Source organism: Watersipora subatra, chromosome 11 (assembly GCF_963576615.1).
Source record: "Watersipora subatra chromosome 11, tzWatSuba1.1, whole genome shotgun sequence".
Classification (NCBI taxonomy): Eukaryota; Metazoa; Bryozoa; class Gymnolaemata; order Cheilostomatida; family Watersiporidae; genus Watersipora; species Watersipora subatra.
This window is the reverse complement of record NC_088718.1, coordinates 10,121,497-10,142,283: the sequence shown is the minus strand read 5'-3', so window position 1 is coordinate 10,142,283 and position 20,787 is coordinate 10,121,497. Positions and strand designations below refer to the sequence as shown.

The following is a 20,787-nucleotide window of genomic DNA, read 5'->3' as shown; positions in this document are numbered from 1 at the left end:
TTTTCCAGTTAGAATGTTAGAATTTACTGTCCTTACACCTCCTTTGATTGTAATGTGATTACATTTAAAAGCCAATGCTAAATCAAGCTATAATGTCAAGCAGCCAATTCTGCAACTGTTATCCTTTTATAATAGAAAGATTATTAATATTCTATCTCTTAAAGTTTGACATTGTCTTTAATTGTTTACTGTAAAACATCCCTGTAAATAAGTACAATGATTGACTTGTACATTCGATTTGTTAAAGGCTGAATCTTGGTGCAATATCCAGTGTTTTACAATGAGTTGAACGATGTAGGCTTAAAAATAAAGCGACCCATATTGTATTTTTAATGGTCAACTTTATTTGAATTTTTTATCTATTGCTTCAATCTTACATTTGATTAATCATCAATTGATGTGTTGACTTATTTTCATTTACCTTCAGATGTTCCTCTTTACTTTGTTCAAATAATACTTTACATAATAATACTTTATAATAATAAATAATAATATTAATACTTTACAATAATACTTTACTAATACAATGTAATACTTTGTTCAAATTAATTTGTGATTTTGTTTATTGTTGTCTGCACATTGACTTCAACTTTTTGAGATTGTATTATTTAGTCTTCACTGCAATTATTTATCGTTTCTATTGTCTGAAGGTAGTCAAAATTTCGGATCGGCCATACTTTATATATATGCAATTTTCGATGATGTGGTTAATCCTCAAGTTTGCATCATCCGCAAGATAGAAATTGCAAAAAGCCGCAAGTCAGCATTATTATTCGCAAACTTTTATCAAATGCATGCATAAGATGGAAACGATACTTCCGAATTATGCACAAGAAAATGTTATGCAAGCCATTCCATTTTAAACATTTATCACACTTCTGTAGCTCTTATTTCGATTTGACAAGACAGTAGCGCGCCTCTATGACTCCTGAGGTAGAATTCCTTCTCTTTTAAAAAAAGTACATGCATCAATCGATAGCATGTGACTGTCCATTGAAACACTTATCGCGTGTGGTAACTAAATGTGGGCACAACTCCGAATCTACATCGTCCTCACAATGGAAACATGATGTTTTGAAGCATTCTACTCAGTTTTCACATTTATTGTACAATAGGATGAGCCAATTAGCAACTCATATTAATATACACCTTGGACACCACTTGATATGTGTTAATCATCACTCTCGTGATGCCAATGAAAGGCATTGACAAGTTAACTTATGCTCCATTGAACTCTTACTTCCTTTGTCCTTTTGTTTATATGATAACTGAGCAAGTGATAAACATGTCTTATCTCTCTGCACATTCATCCGTTCATCCAGACTTATACTAAAGGGCACCATAGTAACCTGGCGCAAGTATTAACTTGGAGGCGCTAGTATGGAAAGTTAAAGAAAGAGGAGGGAGGGCTAGAAGTAAATATTTGTTGATGCCTTTTCTATTTCAGTTGTTGGTGACCTTGCCTATTCGTATGCCCGTGACTTCAGCCATTAATAATTTTGCACATTTTGTTCAGCGCCATTGCGAGCTATAGTGATATTGTGCATGTGGGCCTGGTTATACCTTATGTAAAATTAAGCTTTCTACTCTTTGTCATTTAATCAATAGTGTAGCTATGATTACTTTTTGCTTAATATTACGCGTTTACTAATTAAAATAAAACACATGTACACCTTCATGTTTGTACAATCGGTCATAAACCATTTATCTCAAATATTCCTTTTTGTGAACCATTTTGTGGTAAGACACTCAACTTTAATGCGTGATAGTTAACTTATCCTCAAATATTTTTTATCAATGAAATGGTTAATGTTGTAGCCTACTAATATAGAACAATGTTTGAAAGTGTTTCTCAAGCTGTTGTTTGAATTTTGTCGACAAATTAAAATGTTATGCTAGCCTAGTAGAAATATGGTACTATATGTTTTTGGTGAGACTCCATCCTTTCAATCTTTTGCTTTTTTTTATCTATAAATCTAAAGCGCTTGTATGAACTGTGTAAAAATCTATGAAATTCCAATTGGATATGCGGGTCCCTGAGCTGTTGCCATTAGACACTCTTTTCAATTATCCTATGGGAGGAAGTGTTACTAGAATGAGAGGAAATGTATGATCAATATCTGTACAGTGAGTCATCCGTTGAGGTATGCCAGAGCTTTTGCTGGTGCATTTATTGCTGTACTATGAAAGTGAAAGTTATGTTATACATTTTTATCATTTTTTTCCGAGTTGATTAGATAGACCATTTTCCTGCCTAACCCACCTTAAAAATTGTCACAATTCCCATATTTTGGTAGTGTATCATATAGCAACAGTGTCCGAGTTATCATCTATATCGATTCTATGGACGCTCTTCAGAGTGGTCGTAAATCGCAATTTATTCAAAATTCTAAAGGCATATGATATCAATTTATTGCATCATTAAGTAAATTTTGCTGTAGAATATCACATTCAAGCTGTTCACTGCTTATCAACTTAATACCTTTTGGTAGCACTTTTTTATATCTTGATCGTGTAATGCTGTACTGTATTGCATTTCTATACATGTGTACCTTTCTCGATGTACATTAAAAAAAAATGTTGCTTATCATTTTTAATGATGGTGTATGTATGCATGTATTCCTTTTTATTGGCATTAGTAATGATCAAAGAAATGATGTTTTCCATTACACGCCGAAGCAAACATGAGAAGACAGAAATCATGAATATTGAGTGATTTGAACAAAAGTGTTATAAAAGTTGGTAATCTAATAGTATAGCGAAGGTTTTGAGATAGTGAATTGAAGGTTGTAGCGAAAGAACGTTCATAAATGAAACATACAATGGTGGATGTCACAAAATACTTGCAGTTTTGTTTTTGTTGTTCCCAACGTTACAATAACTTTATAATAGGCATCTGTAGGAAGTGGTCAAAATTATGAATGGTCACATACTCCTATATCTTGTAAATTCTATAGTGACTCTATGTGCCACTCGCCTATTTACAACTTCATGTTTGTATATACGCAGCATTGTAGCTCTCATCTGCTTGAGGTAGAATTCAGCAACGCCTTTTGACTTGAGCCTTTCTGACTAGACAGTAGTCAAATTAGATAGCGTGAGCTGTGACACAGCCATATTTTCACAAAAATCTGTTGGATTATTTGCCAGTTTCCTTGAGACATCCATTCTATCACCGTCTATTGGACAAAAATAGATTTTGGCATGTTGTTTTATTTATGGATGACTAATAATTGCCATTTCATTTCTAATTGACATCCGATGTTATAATCAATCTTGTGGCTCCTCTTTTGTAGCATACGAGATACAGAATGCTATAGTGACACTGTGACATATATATATATATATATATATACACGTATATAATGAAGGATTAAGAATCAGACAAGGTCGGTAATCGGTATAGTTCCATTTCTTCTAGAAAATTCTGTTTTACTATAACTAGTGCCTTGGCAGTCTGGTGTACTGTCAGAGATGGCCAGGTGCACCAATAATGTACAGAGAATAACTAGAAGCGCAATGTTCGGCGATATCCAATGCGGCTAACTGGCCCAGATGTTACCACATCAGGCTAGGGAAGCTGAATGCTGCCAATTTGAATTATGCGTATGACAATCTTTTTTCACAACCTCAAATATGTTTTTCTATGTAATTTGCCAGTAAGGTTCCGATTCCCCAATGTCATCTTATTTTTGATAAGTTAGTTTAAACGCTTGTTGCATAGAGCTACTTTTACATAGATTTGCGTTTCCGGAATTGTTAAAATGTCAGGTAGCGAACGTACCAAATAAATTTTGCAAATAGGTAATTTTTTGGTTGATTAAATATGAAGGGTGATGTACCTTTCTGGCGCTGACCAAGTATTCAATGAGCCGTGATTATGTGTGCTTTTATATGGTCATACGCATCTACATAACATTACTTTTTCTAACTCGCCTAGCTTCCCCGTTAGTTGAACTGTTTTGTGCAACTGCTATAATGAATGGCTTTTATTAAATAAAGATGTAGGTAACTTCCTCGTCAGTATGCCTTCGCGATTGATTGACTCTTTGGATATGATGTAAAGGTAGCTGTCTTATGGCGTTGTGCGGATACCAGCCTTTTAGCATTCCATCACTTGCTGGGCAAGAGATGGAGACCTATGATAGCACACTTCATCCTAGAGCGACCGTAGTGTAGTGGTCTAGAAGAACTGATTTGCAAACAACATTTTGGGATTCAATTCCTGAAGAAGGCTACTGGAGAATGCGACAGGAATGACATCCCATCTTACATTACTCTCTGTAACTGGGCATGTCTCCAGTCATTAAGGTTCCCTTGCCACTGGACTCAGACATGTCCAACCAAGATAACAGAGCCATTACAAATGCTCTTAGTAAACATTCCCAGTAGAAACCCTGCTTGCATTCAGCTAAGCAGATATAGTCGATCTTTGAGAGATTAGTAAAATACTTCTTCCTAGATGTGTTGCACGACATAGGACATATGCTTCCAGCAGAAGTTGTATTGGTAAAGTTAGTGTTGGTTTATATCCCAATGTGTGCTGTAGTTATTGACTCGCAAGGTATTTAACTAATATGGCCTGGTCTGCCATTGTTTGCTAGGTAGCATTTTAATAGGCTCTAATCAATAGCTTGGCTTTGTAGTCCATCGTCATTGGTCCTACGTAGCAGATGGCTGCTCTCTAACCAGTCACTTTGGCTAGGTGACAGACTTCGATGCGGGTCTTTCTGTGGTAGCCATTGTATATGGCACCTCGTGTCTCCACTTAAATATAGCATTATGACGTAGCAACACCCCATTTAGTTTTCATGTAGCCGGATTTTCAATTCCAATATTTGGGAGCTGTGATATGGCGTTAGGAAATAAGATGTTAGCGCTCTAGGGATCTTTTCATCCACCTTGCTGTTTGATTGATTTTGTGTTTGGGGTCTTTTCAAGATGAACTTACAGAAACTTTTACTAGATTTTATCAGAGAGTATCAGTATTTTTCTATCGTTTGCAATGGTTTTTGATGTTTGAGATTATTTGGCTACCAGGATGCTACCAGGCTACCAGGATAAAACCTGATCGCGATTAAAACGAAAGAAAAAGCAAAAAAATACATGCGAAATATTGGTCGATCTCAGCTATCGCATCCAAGTGTTATGTGTCTCTATTCTGTCAGTCGCTTTGCCGCTATAGATGTCATAATCACACTTTTGCTTGATCTGACCGTTTTGACTGTGATCAAGTTTTGTTAATTTTAATCGTGAGACATCCTGGCAGTCAGATCAACTCAAACATCGAAAACATAGTTAATGATAAAAAATACCAATACTTTTTGATGAAATCTACCAAAATTTTGTTCAATTAAGTTCATATTTAAAAAGCGATAGTTGTAAAAGTATTTTATTTTGTATTTAGTATTTCTGTACAACTACAAAAACTGCCGTATATTAGTCTGTTCTGTGCATACTGAGCCAGGGTAGTAGCTGCATTTGCTTATCATTTACTATTGTATTATATTATTTGATTTTAGACGTTTTTTTCTGCTCATTAGTTATTACAAAATGGGTTATTAGTTGTCTATATGAATGTAATATAATTTGAAAGACGAGACTTGGCTGGTTCTTGTGAAATTTGAATGAGTAAATTATCTCAAGTCTGTCTCCTGTAGTAGTAATTTGAATTACCGCAACTTTCTGAAAAATTTGCGGTATCTGGGGATAATCGCCTAGAAATTAGTCGGGTGCGAATGAGTTATATTGTTTGTTTTTAGAGGTTTTTTCTGTTCATTAGTTTTGACAGACTGTATTGTAACAAAGAGCGTCAAATGGATAAAACGTTAATAACTTAGTGTTTACAAACAGAAACCATAAGTGACATGAAGCAAGTTGTGTATAACATTGTAAATTATGTACCTCTACTTTGAAAGATCATTTGAAAGTTTGTAGAAATCACTGTAAACAAACACGTTTGCAAATCTACTCTGTTTGTTGATATATTTTTATGAATATTATCGTTGGCATTATAATATTAATTTCTGGTATCATAATTTTTGGCGTACGTTTTGACAATGAAGGTAAATGTGATAGCTCTTGCATCGACACGATAGATTTTTGGCGTACGTTTTGACAATGAAGGCAAATGTGATAGGCTTGCATGGACACGCTTTAAATTTTGCCAACGAGTTTCAGCGTTACCCACGCTGTCGTAATTATTCTTACAATATATCAACTATTCTTGAATTGTCATTACCATCTATAAATAGCCATTGCATGGAAGCTTGGCTAAATAATAATGTAAACAGCATTTTTCTAATGCCCAGTTGAGAACTTTGAACATTTCCACACGCCTGTGCCCTTCTTGTTTGTTGCTACATTATTGACTTTGGGGCAGTGAAAATGCAGCTAACACAGTTATTCCTTTTGATGTTGAGCTTAAATGAGAGGTGACCGTAGGATCATAGTTCATTAAGCAAAGACCTAAATGTCTCTCTACCGCAGTATCAAAGAGTGAAAACCTACTTGTGAAGTTGTTCAGCGACATTAGTATGCGAGTGCATGAATCAAAGCATTGGGATACTGTTAAGACAGAAGCTTCTTTTACATTCAACAGTAATCCAATGACTCATATGACTGAGTAATTGGAATGCGTGACTCGTAACCAGAGCAGTTGGCTCAAGCACCTGCTATCTCATGTCTGTGATTATAGCGGCAGCTATCAGTCAGCCGTCAGTGTCTTACATCACTCTAGCCAACATCCTGTCTGTCTTACAGCGGTATGTCCATGTCACGAGGAGGTAGATCGTACAGGATGGTCGTGGACAATCCAGAGTCTAAAGAGGAGGTTTCTCCTGTACGCCGGCGGAACAAGCCCATTGGCGGGGGTGTCAGCTATCAGAAGAATAAAAGGTCGCTCACCAAGTCTGGTGAGTTGATGTGCTGATAATGCAAAGAAGTTGTTTGGCATGTAATATTTTATGATCCCTTTTGTAGATTTTTTAAATGTTTAGATAATAATAAGGGTATTGTTGCTTATTTTTTGCTAAAAAAACCACCTCAATGTTTTGTTCTAATTATTACCTTGGCATTTGGTTTTTTGACCATATTATGAATTTGTGTATGTCTATAACCCTCTGGCTCTACTGCCGGCCAATGGTTTAAAAAGCTTCAAGTACACTCCAGGTTCTCATTTTTTGCTCGTATCCAGTTGTGGTCAGAAAGAAAAATTCAACTTACGCCATAAATGGAAACCTAGTGTTTAGTTTTGGTTTCGTCTTGTTTTTCTGCTCTCTATCAACTATGTATCCATTAATGTTTTATTCTGCTCCCTGCCAGAACTCTAGCAACAACTGAATCATGAGTAAATAAATATCTATACTGTACTTTGATCTCATCAAATATGGTGCTGTGAAAACATGCAGGGATATAACAAAATTAACCCGCGCTCCTCTGACATCATATCTAGTATGGAAAATAGTTGTGCATCAATTTTGTCATGTGTGAATCAGGGAGATGCGACTGAAATGCAAATATTGATGAGTCAGCTGGCATGTAGCGGAGTTTGCGCGTGATTCCTATCAGCTCCAAACACCTGGCTCTAATTTTAACAGATTAGCAAAATACAGTAACCTTTCAGAATCTTTAAAGCTCTGGAAGCTGTGACTTAGATAACACACACCCTCCCTACTGCCTGATACATTACCATTCTATGGTGTATTCATGTATATTGATAGGGTATTTGCTAAGGCACTAGCCTTGGAATCAGTATAAACCTGACTAGTGATAGCGCGATTTATGTGTTGGAACGATTTATGTGTTGGAACGGTTGCCGATAAGGTAGAAAAATCTCACTCATGATATCTCCTTTCGCATCGTCAGCAATTTTATTGCTTGTCTGAAAACTTTAGTCAAGTCAAATTTCAAACAATTTTATTATAAAGTATAGATACTTTTCTATCATTTGAGCTTTTGTTTGTAGTTTTATCTTATCTGACTGTCTGGATGTTTCAAGATTAAAATCGACAAAACCTTTAGCAGCTAAAATGCTCAGAAGAATAAGACATATGCAGACTTACCCAAAAATAACGTCAGCAGTCGTGTATGTTTTATATATGGAGCATTTATAGCGGTGTATCTGAGGCTATACTTTAGTTTTATTTCAACAATCACGAGCAAATATAAGATTAAAAAAAAATATATATATGCTAATAGAAATGCATAATACTGCAACTCGTAATGTCATAACGAGATGGACAAACATGAAGTATGACTATTGACGTCATTTTTGGGAAGTCTGGACACATCTTGTTCTTTTGAGTATTTTAACTGCAATTAATTTTTGGTTGATGTTAATCTTGAAACATCCTGGCAGTCAGATTACATAAAGCAACAAACAAATTCTCAAATGATAGAAAAACGATCTATACTTCTTGATAAATCCTATTGAACTTTGACTCGACTAACCCTTCAAGGACTTTAGAGATGTAGTCTACTTGGGACCTTTCAAACCCGCTATTATTGGATTATTTGGTTTGCATGAATATTCTAGAACATACCAGAGTTTTCCGGATTTGAGCTTCAGTAGAATATTTGCTAAAACTTTGACAGAATCTTTCCTCATTAAAGGCTGGTTCACACTATATCGCCATATTTCGGCGTTGATGCCACAATACTTCGGTGATCGTCGATAATAACGATGTTCACACTATAACAAACCCATCCGCGTTTGCGTCAGAAAATACTCAGTGATGTAGTGTTTTCATTTATCTTTTTTAAATTTTGCGAAGAAACCTCTTTGTTTTCGCGTGGTGAAATCAAAAACTAGTCCCGCAGCGACTATCATAAATGGATATGAATAAATCACTCTATCCGCGAATTACCATCACCAAAATGGTTCACATTTGAAAGACGGTTGTCGATGCTCGGCGAAATATCGGGAAAGCTTGACAGCTGCAAACTTTCCCGACGTGTCCGCGATGTTTCGTCGATGCCATCAATTCACGGTTCACATAATCGACGATAAATGCCGAAAGGGAAACGCTGACAAACGGCGATCTAGTGTGGACCGGCCTTTAGGCTTGGTGTCAGACTTGCGAGGAGGGCGTAGATTAACCGTGCTATCACTCTATCCATGACAAGGCACTAGAGTAAACATGGGATTAGATTTAGTAAAAGATTGTTTAAACACGAGCAGCAAAGAAGTTCAAGTCTGAACTTGCTGAAAAAATATGCTAATTCTTAACCTTTCGTGGTTAATCGGGCAGGTTTCACCCCACTCCACTATAAAGTAAAATCGGTGAACTAGAAACTAACAATCTGTTAATAGTAAGCATTTTCCTCTTTTTCTCAAGTTCATTAGACAATTTTGAGGGTCATTGGTATTAAGAGGCACTGTGAAGGATATCACAAACACCGTGCACTTTTACACTTTACAAAACGTAACAGGTAAACATTAAGCAGTAGCACAACTGTGTTTGCGGATGGATCTCTCTGGGCCAAAATATAAGATGGATTTATATATTTTATTTTAATTCATTTTCTTTAATTTCAAATTTTTCAATGATTATTTTGCACCCTGTGAAGCGGTGAACTGTGAACCACGAAGTGGAGAGGGATTACTGCTAGCTTAATGGTTTGAGCTACTGTAATCTTTGCATATTTAGCTTTGAAGTAAGCTTATATACGTTCTGCTTGTCCTACAAAGAGATGCGGATATAGTAGGTACAGGCGGAAGATCCATTGAATACACAAATATTCTTCAGATGAGCTTGGAGAGCTTACTGTTTTATAGAAATATTCCGTTGCAGCTCACTAAAATTTTTCGGTTACCAATTATCTACAATATCTATTTAAATTCTGCTCACTTGCCCACTGTGAACTTTCAAATAAAATTAAAAACGTAAACCATTCAAAATTTTCAAAGACTAACAGGAGAAGAACCACAGTAGTTTTTAACTTTTTTTCAAGATTTCATTTTTATGGAAAACCTTGATATGTGTGATCCTTTTTCCTAGGATTGGCAAAAACTTTTACCATATGTTAAATACCTTTCATTATTATATAAGCAGTTATTTTTCAGTAAAATATTTTTAAGCAGCTGTGGACTTGTGGTCTAGCACACTTGTCTTGTAAACAACAGGTTGGGAGCTCAACTTCCAAACCGAGACCACTGGTGGGGACAGGAATGACATACTACCTCAAATCACTTTCTGTAACTGGGCATGTCTTGAGTCATCAAAGTTCTTTCGCTACTGGACTCAGACATGTCCAACCAAGATCATAGAGTCATTACATATGCTCTTAGTAACACATGCAGCCATTGCTTGCAGTAAGCTAATCAGACTTCACTTTCGACCTTTAGCTATCGCCCGCACATAGCTAGTAATGTTTAAAACGAACAGTCGAAAATAAGGCTAGAAAAATTTTGAAAAAGAAAAAATGTTGAATAAAATAGAATTTGTTAAGGCTGATTGTAGTTGTTTCTGGCATGCCAAATGTAAGATTGTCCAAAGGCAAAGTATTCCAAAGGCTGTATCTCACAGTCTGTTCAAGTGTAAAAGATTTACTATTTATAGCGAGTAACGTTTAAAATTATGTAATTTACAATCCGTTTAATCATAGCGGTACTTTCACTAAATTCAGTATTCATAGAGTAATCTAACAGCGGTACCTCAGTCTGTCCAAACGTAAAAATTTACACCAAGGTGATGATGGGAAATCGTTATTGACTTATAACTAAGCTCTTTTTGCAATCAGTGGCTATCGAGTCTATTAAGAGTTCATTACCCTGTCTTCCAAAGGTGCCTTGTAACTAAGTGATGAACCCTTGCAACTGAAGCAAACAAGTCAGGAAGTATTTAGATATTTTGGAGCCCTGGCTAGTAAAGAGCTGCAAGTTATGATGCTTTTTCTCTTAACATCTGACTTGTGATATTCATTTCATCGTGCATGTTTTCTCCTTGATCTTTTTTTCGTTACTCAAGGACGCGGCCAAAGGCCGTTTGCCCATCATGGCTCTGGACGTAAGGAGAGAATTTTAAAGGTTAACCCTTCCGTCACCGAGCGCATCCGACTTGGAATTGCCCAGCGTACCGGGCCTGTTAGTCGTGCTGTTTTATCCTCGGACATGGATGCAAGATGGCTGCTATAACTGAGCTCCAGCTTGTCCTAGAGCTCTAAATAAATATGCCTTGGAAGTTGAAAAATATATCTGCAAGTTGATATCATAGGTTATTGCTTGTAATTAACCTATAATATCTTATAGCATGCGCTGCAATTTTTTAGAGCTTTCAATTTTTTGTTCCTTTATTATAAATTTGAAGGCATATTTTTATTTTCTATCTATATTTACCATAAAATGTGATGAGATTTTGCATAAAATCTCATCACACTCATTGATGTTTACTCCAGTTTGCAGCAAAAACTGGCTCTTTTTGTGCAATAGAAGATGAGTTATGAGCATCGATTTATTGAAAGCCGAGTTTAGATAATGGCAGTGATGTCATCGAATAATATGCTATAAATCTGCAAATTTGTAGGTTATATTATGATAATCTACCAAATGCTACAAATACATATTCAGAAACAAATGACATAAACAAACAATGTTTAAAATAGGCCTACATGCAAAAACAAATTAAACAAAAATACTTGTATAATTTGTGTCGCGGTCACAGAAAACATGGTTAAGTCGCAAATCACGAAGTTGAATTATCCGACTTTGAAGTTGCACCAACTGAATTTATAATATCGGTAACGATTTTTTGTAACACGTGCATCTGGACCAATCAAAGAGTTATCTTTTTGAATCTGAAATCAGTTTAGCCAATAGAAGTCTTTAACCCTCGGAAAAACCCCTTTAAAATCGTTGCCATGCTAAACAGGAAGTACTGAAAAATGGCGTCCGATAAATATAATCGTTTCTTTTTTTGCCGATTTTGAAGATAACTCTGACATTTTAGACACTTATAAGGAGTACATTGGTATTCCAACTGATGTCAAAAGCAGTAAACGTAAAGGGAATTACAATGATATTTTCCTAACGATTCTTACAAGGTTATTACAATATTTATAAGAATAAAGAATATACTTATATATTATAAGAATAATTATTCGATTTTATAAGATTATTATCAGATTTAATTATAAGAATAATTATTCGAATTTCCAAGATCGAAGTATATAGCGACCGATGGTGTGCAATATGTTACTGTTGTTATTTTTCTAAAGATTTTGTTGATGGTTTGGCTGTGCCCGATATCGCGGTACTGACAGCAAAGTGAAACCACACGGGCTGACACAGATTTGATACGCTTGGACATGTCTCTTTAACTGATATACATGTAGTCGCTTACAGTATGCAAAGAGTTAAGTCCATGCCCTTTCTTAGGAAGGGAACCTTGCATTTGCCAAAAAAGCTATTTTTAAAAAAGCTACAACTATTAATAAAAAAAAGTTTCATTTGAATCAAATTAAACAATTTATTCCATTGTTTAACGATCTTTCTCGTCTGATTTTTAGATGATCGTTAAATTTATTTGTTTGTACTTGAATTTTCTTTTATGAAATCCATATTTTAAATTTTACGTTGTAGTATAGCATCTTTTTGGTGCAATTACAAGTATAACATGTGGGCTGCCAAACAGTTGATAACACAACTAGGTTAACACAACAATATGCACGAGTAGGAGTTGCGTTGCCCTTCAAGAAAGTTGGCACTATTTTGGTGAAAATACCATTTCTCTCCTTTATTCTATCGGTCGATGTACTGTCATTTTTATCTGATCGTTTATCCACCTAAACAGTTGAGCTCTACACTTGACAGCAAAGATAGCACCATTAATGAGCTGAACAGCTCTGTGTCCTCCTCCTAACTTGAGTGTCGCTATTCAGTCTAGACGCCAACAACGATATGCAGATGTTACATAAACTGCATCATGATAATCTAAATTGGATCGTTCCATGAAGTCCTCTATCTCATTTGAGTAGAAATTTCTTTCTGCATCATTCCATGAGTGAACTCAAGAGTATGTGCTTTCATGAATGTCATCTCATGAGACAAAGACAAGACAAATGGCTATTTTTCATTTTATTAGTCAATTTGCCAGCTTTCTGCTGAACATAGCCTTCTCATCAGCCATTTTTCTGCTACAAATGCAGCATTTTATTATTGTCAATGTTATTCTTCTGATTTCAGTGAAAACTAACTAGGACTGGCTATTACATTTGAAATATTTTTATCGATGAAATTTTTGAATAAAAAGTTTGATGAATTCGGTGCAAACCTGACATAAAAGATTATATTTTCTTCTAGAATGCTTAGGTATGATTTGACATAAAGCTGCTGTTAAACTCAGGCAGATTGTTAAAACAATTAAGTAAAAGGCCGAGTAGAAAAATTCGCTTTCAGCAATGAAAAAACTAAAAAACTATCTAAACACAAATTCATAATTCCCTTTTTTAAATGCTCTAACAATAACAGATATAGTTTTCGCTATTAAACTAGACATTAAATTGTTAAAGAATTTTAGAGCTTAGTTTACAAATTCACATTTAGCACAGAAGAAAGTTTAGAAAAAACAATTAAATAGTTTGATTGAATAACTCGGCCCTATTCTGCTCAGATAACTAAAAATTTATATATTAATTTCTTTGAATCTGTAAGCAACACTCAAGCAAAAATTTTATTGCTAGGCTTCTGATGAAATGTCAGGAATTTTCGTTCAATTTCCGATGGTTTAGGGTTGTACAGTGCTAAACAGACCCAAAATAACAACTCTAGCATAAAGAAATCAGTTTAAGGTGTATTTTTTCCTTGATAGAATCATTTTTTACTAATTGTATAGACAGTTCCTATCATTCATGTGGCATGCTATGTTACGACTATGATTTTATGCCGTGATCAATTTGCAAGTTCGCTGCATCTGCAAGATGGAAAATAGCAAAGATGCAAAAATCTGCCAGTTAAGTGACTTGTTTCACTAATTGTTTCATGCTTGCAAAGATGGAAATGGCTCTTGTGAATGATGCAAAAAAAATGCCATGAAAGCTATTCCATTTTAAACATTTTTCACACTTCGCTTCTTATTTCAATTTGAGCAGTATCGAGTGTGCTGCTTTGCCTCTTGCGGGGCAATCCTTTTTTAACTTTTGTAAAAGTTATTCTTTTTGAATTTTATAAAATTCTTGTTACCTTTTATAACAAAGCGCCGGTATTAATTCGTAACGTGCGAATGTCCATTAAAACACTTATCACATGGTAACTCAATGAGTGCACAACTCCAAATTATCATCATTCGCATTATGGATATAGTGTATGTAAGATTTTAGTACTTTTGTGAATTACTAACTATTTTGATGTTTGGGGCGTCTCTGAGCAGCCCGTGTAATAACAGGAACACACTTGTTTTGTCATGTTTGGCAGTAACACTGGCAGCGCTGCATTTCTCCAAAAAACGGAGTCATGAATTTTGAGGGTGTTTGCAGTTTAGATATTTATGTTAGAGTTAGAGGTTTTGTGTCACATGTAATGTTCGTCAGTGTCGTGAACCGTCTGAAACACAACACACAACTGAATGTATATTTTTATACCCTCAAAAATGAGCTAACACAAAATTTTGAAAAGTTTTATCAGAAAGTATCAATATTTTTCTACCATTTGCGATTTTTTTGATGTTTGAGGTGATCTGATGTTTCAAGGTTAAAAAAACCAAATCGCTATCGTCATAGCAATAATAAACTCACTGCGCTCTTTCAATGCAAAGCAAGCGTCAGAGATTTTGCGGGAGTGAGATTCACTACACAATTTTATACTTATCTTGTAGAGAATTTTGTTCTGAATAAGATGCATTTTACAGTAAAATGATATCCGCATTGATTCTTGAGATATTGCATAAATACTAGAGATATATCGAATTTTCGAAATACCGCTGAATTAATTTGGTCAAAATAGCGATCTTAGCACAGCGAAAGATTTAATAGACAAATCCTGAGAAACCCTTTCAACTCTCCTTCTCTATAAGGAATAACAAAAAGCTATTGTCATCTCATTACTGCAATTGTCTGCAGTTTCCCAACAGCCCTTGTCTGGGAAGAAAAATTTCAGATTGTTTTAATTTGAAGTAATTACTATTTGAATTTGTGCTCCATCTTAATAATAGGCTGCTCTGCAACTGAAATGGCTTGTCTTCATTATGCAAAATGTGTAGTTGTTATTATTTCTATTTTAGTTAATTGGTGTTGTTTTGAGAACTCAATTGAAATTCAAATATGTTATTATCATTAAATCTTGTTTTTCAAATTTTTCTTAGAGGTCACATAGTTACGGAGTTATTGAATGCAAAGATGATTTAGACCTGTTAGCTCATATGGTTTTGCTATACGTTAAAATGCTTCCCCATTCCCATGAAGATTGTACAGCTGAAAACAAGCCAAGTGTCATCTTTGGTTTTTCGTAAGATATCTCTAGCCCAGTTCAAAACATGTTTTCCGTTTTTATCAGCCATTCAAGCGCACTGCCGTAATAATTGTTTGTCTACGACTCTACGCCGTATCGTTGTACCATTATGTTTCAAATTTTTATTAAATGTTTTATGTTTGTAAAAGATGGAAACAGCACTTGTGAATGATGTGCAAAAAATGCCACACTAGTAAGCTATTCCATTTTGAATACTTTTTGAATTTTAAAAACTGCTCAAAGTGCAGTTCTCGCGTTTGAGCAGTTTTATGACCTTTGGTGTAGAATTCCTTATCTTTTTCAACAAAGCGCCTGCGTTAATCCGCTACATGCGAATGTCCATCGCGTGGTAATATTACGAATATCGCGAATATAATATTACGATAAATTATATCGTAATATAATTATCGCGTGGTAACTCAACGTGCACACAACTTCAAATCTGTATCAACCGTACTATGGAAACATAATGACCGTCTGAAGAGAACTTTTCGATGTCGATGATTATATGGTTATCGATGTCGATGACTATATGGTTATCGATGTCGATGACTATATGGTTATCGATGTCGATGACTATATGGTTATCGATGTCGATGACTATATGGTTATCGATGTCGATGACTATATGGTTATCGATGTCGATGACTATATGGTTATCGATGTTGATGCACATTGACAAAATATATCAGCCCATATTTTCATCCTCAGTTTGTAACATAGTGGTACAGAGGATGTTTATTATTGAATGTTTATGTATCTCACAGGGAGAAGGGTGTCCTGCCTTGACCTCGGCGAGGGCACATACCAGGGCTGGCTTCGCACTCGCAAACCTGCAAGATCTAAATGGGAAGAATGTCACAAATGGTGTGTCCTCAAGGATGCCGATCTCTATGTCTATGCATCTAAAATGGTAAATAACTACATTTTATTGAGAAGATAACTCCTAAATAAGAGAATATCATTTTAGTTAGAGATTGGTTGGTTGCCAGCTATCAAAACACGCGGCTGTATTGAATCTATCAGAGAGAACCATGTGACTGCAAGCGTTACAATCCTCAAGCAGCTCTTTTGATAGCCCTGCTGACTAATCAGAACCACATTTTTTTCGTATTTGTTGTGGGCTCAACCTGAGGAATGTGTGAAAATTTTGCTAAGAGAGCTTTCTAACTAGCAAGCGATGAGTGATGTAACAATAAAAGGGCTGCCGAGGGGTATTAGCCAATCAGAGACATGCTGAGACCACAATAAGGGTAGACTTGATTATTTTTGCTAGTAGTAAAACTAGTTTATGTGAATTGTTATGTTTACATCTGTGAACAATCATATAAGGATAACAAATGTAGTTTATTCACTCTCAAGTATGCAAAGAAATAACGTGTAGATACAACAATATGGTATGTAAAAGTATAGGACAACGGTAATATAGTTTACCTGTATGAACAATAATAAAATTATAATATAGTTTATTCCCTTTCAAGTATGCCATGAACTGTTGATTTGAAAGCTATTGGCTATATGTTACGTAGCTATTTTACATAGCTGAACAGAGCTTCGCAAAACAATGTCTCAAAGCTATGTTAGCTTTGAGCTCTATTAAAGCTTTTTCTGAAAGCAATATGTCATGATTGAACTACACATGGCTCCATTGTAGTTTAGCAATAAAACTTTATGATAACAATCTGGAGTATTAGGAGGTGATAAGCTGATTGTTTTAGGATTTTGGGCTATTGTTTGCTGCCAAATGTATGACCGTTCCTATCACAAACTTGCACAAGTATGTGATAAGCTGATAAGTACAGCTATTGACTGGTTTACCAACTTCCTCGTCTGTTTCACTTAGATTTATTTAAAACACGATTTTGGTGTGTATTTGGTCTACATTTGTCTACACTTTTTTTCTTTGTTGTTTGTTGCTAAATATTGTTGTGGAATATTTTTATTTCTTGATCATACTTTTTCATACAGATTTTATCAGAATTTATCGGTATTTTTCTACTATTTACGATTGTTTTTGATGTCTGAGGTAGTCTGATTATTAGGATTTTAAGATTAAAATCGATAAAACTTGATCGCGGTTAAAATGATCAGATCAAGCGAAAGCTCAATAATAATGTCTATAGTAGCTAAACAACCGGTAGAATAAAGGTATGGTCACACTTTCCGATTGTTTCGTTGGTTTTGACTGAAATCACGAAATGAACGAAAAACACAGAATTATTCGGCCGAAATTCACAGATTTGTCAGAGCTGTTTGAATAGTCAGAATTGTTTTTCGTTCATTTCGTGATTTCAGTCAGAATCAACGAAAAAATCTGTACATGTCGCCATACCTTGGAGATGCGTACTGCTGCAATTTGAACGCAATGTCTGATATCAACTATCACAAACATACCAACTAGTGATGCCAACTCGCATATATTTTTCTTCCGAGTGTTTTAATCGCGGTGAAATTTTGTTGATTTTAATCTTGAAACATCTTGGAAGTCAGCTCACCTTAAACATCGACATCAAACTCAAATGATAAAGAAATACCGACATTTTCTAATAAATTCTACTAAAATTTTGTAAAAGTTCCTCTGTAAGTGTCACTCGGAATGTCAAATTTTAAAATATTGTATCAGGAAGTGTAGATATTTTCCATCATTTGAAGTTTTGTATGTCGTAGTAGGTGGATTAGTAGTTGCACTTCCTGTTTGCCTCTTTTGTTATGACGCTGGCTATTAACTCTATTAACATATATTTTATTTTATATTTGCTCTTGATTGTTAGATTAACACTTTAAATATAGCCTCAGATGCATTGCTATAGATGTCTTAAATGATTTAAAGATTGGTAGATTTGAAGATAAAAATTGTGCCATTATTTTCCTCTAAATCTCTTTGTAAGCATATGAGTACCTGATGTTGAAGAGACCGTATTTTTCGTGACACCATTGACATTATTTTTGGGGGAAGTCCGGGCACTTTTTTTAGCATTTTAACCGCAATCAAGTTTGGTCGAGTTCAATTCTGAAACATCCCGGCAGCCATATCACTTAAACAATAAACAAACTCTTAAACGCTGGAAAAATATCTGTATTTTTTGATGAAATCTTTTAAAATTTGACTTGAGTAACCCTTCAACCGTGTTACTTCTTAGCATTTGAGCAAAACATTCAAGGGCTAGACATCTGCTGATGTCTTACTGCATCTTCATATGATCACCAGATAATGGATATTTTTGACACATTCCTACTTGTCGTGGTTTTGTTGACTGTATCAAACAAGGCTCACAAATCAACGAGGAACTTCTCTCAACAAGGGTGTATGTATAGATGCCCTTCTGTTAAGCCTCATCCGGACTCTATCCGCACTATGTCGGCCTTTTTCTTTGCGGTGCTCATAGTCGATTATGTGAATTGTAAGGGGAAGGCATCGACGAAGCAATGCAGATCTGTCAAGAAAGTTTGTAGCTGTCAAACTTTCCCAATATTTTGCCGATTATTGACGACCGCCTTTCCAGTGTGAACCATTTCGGCGACAGTAATTCGCGGTCGCAGATGGCGTGATCTATTTATGTCCGTTTATTATAGTTGCTGCGGATCGTATCTAATTCAAGCGCGCGAAAACAAAGGGATTTCTTAGCGAAAAATTAAAAAGAAAAATGAGAACACTACGTCACGTAATATTTGTTTTTCAAACGCGAATTGGTTTGTAATAGTATGAACATTGTTATTATTGACGATCACCGAAGTAATGTGGTATCGACGCCGAGATACGGCGATATAGTGTGAACCAGGCTTTAGTCTGTCGACACAGGAGGGAGTCAAATACCTCTTGAGGCTTTCCTATTGGTTAAATAAACTCAAATGTTGTTATCGATTACATTTGACTAACTTGAGAACACTTCTACCAATTCTAGTTTTGTGTACTAAATACACACGAATTTAAAAGTTTGTTTTTCAGTATTGTATTGTGGCAGGCCAAAGCGAAGCTTATTTGTACTGAAGCCATGCTATTTGCCGTACAACTTATGACCTGCTGTTGGTAACAGAGTAAAATGTAAAGAACAGGTGATTGACAGCGGATGTACACTATGTTTTCATGATGCGATTAAGCCGCGAGTTTGTGTCATCTGCAGGATGGAAATGGCCGCAAGACAAGCGAGTTTTATTACTCGCAAATCTTTGTTAAAGTTATTAGTTAAGCTAAAATATATTAGTTACACTCATTATTAGTGTTTTGCTCAAGTTTTGCTACTCGCAAATTTTTACCGTGTGTTTCACGCTTGCGAAAGATGGAAACAGTACTTCGAATGATGCGCAAGAAATTACCTCGCAAGCTATTCCATTTTAAACATTTTTCATACTTCAGCTGTTCTTATTTCGATTTGAGCAGTTTTGAATGTGCTGCCCTGACCTCGGGCGTGGCAATCCTTTTTTAAAGTTATAATATTTATCTATTTTAAATTTAATAAAATCCTTTTTTATATCTTTTTTAACAACGCGCCGCCGTTAATCTGCAACCTGCAAACGCTCATTGAAACACTTATCACACGGTAACTCAATGTGCACACAACTCCGAACCTGTATCATCCACACAAGGAAACAGTGATTAATAACAGATTTTTAGCTGCCTGTAATTCTGTGAATCTGTTTGGAGGTCTGGTTTTGGGGTATTAGTATGTCATAGTGAGTATTCTTCTCATTTTATCACTCAGCCAATTTAATTCTGATCTTGACCCATCATTTTCCAGTAATTATACATGTAGTTTCTACACAGACGTCTGCAATAAAGATGCAGGATTATATACAGATGATCTGTTAGTTTCTTCTCATAATCTTATACCCATGGACTTTTATTTATAGCAATGAGTACTTCTTTACATACAAATTTTTGGAGCAAACAAAACGGTTGTTCGGTAGATGAGAGTGTTTATTCTTAATACCCTGAAAAGAGTAATGGACCACGTTTATGGAAATGTAGTTTCTATGCAGTCGTGTTGGAAAAGTGAGAATAGGCACCGAACTTTGGTTGAAATTCGACCCACTTATGTTAACCACATCGTCAATCTTGAAAATATATCTTCCCCTAGAATGCTGCAGGCGCTCCGACTAAAAACTCCTGCTCATGCTTACACAGTGCGAACCACTTTTAAATTTTGAGATATCAGTGTAAATGACACTTGGCCACAGCTGGTCACCGATGCTTGAGCGATCATTTAAAAGATCGATTATAGTAGAATGTGAACCTGTAATATTTGTTAGTTGGCTCTTGACACTACACAAGACCACCATTATTAATAGAATACATGATGTCTCATTCTGTGAGTTGATGAATGAGGAAGTGATAGCTTTAGGGACAC

At 35.4% G+C, this 20,787-nt stretch overlaps 1 protein-coding gene across 1 annotated transcript in view; it reads left to right on the top strand.

Annotated features, from left to right (window-relative positions):
• LOC137408475 (interactor protein for cytohesin exchange factors 1-like) overlaps nt 1-20,787 on the top strand; it is a 35,647-nt gene that overhangs the window by 1,342 nt on the left and 13,518 nt on the right. The window contains exons 2-3 of the mRNA XM_068095015.1: nt 6,763-6,914; nt 16,210-16,355. Of these exons, the coding sequence (XP_067951116.1) occupies nt 6,767-6,914; nt 16,210-16,355 (294 nt within the window). The 5' untranslated portion in view covers nt 6,763-6,766. The remainder of the gene's footprint in view (nt 1-6,762; nt 6,915-16,209; nt 16,356-20,787) is intronic.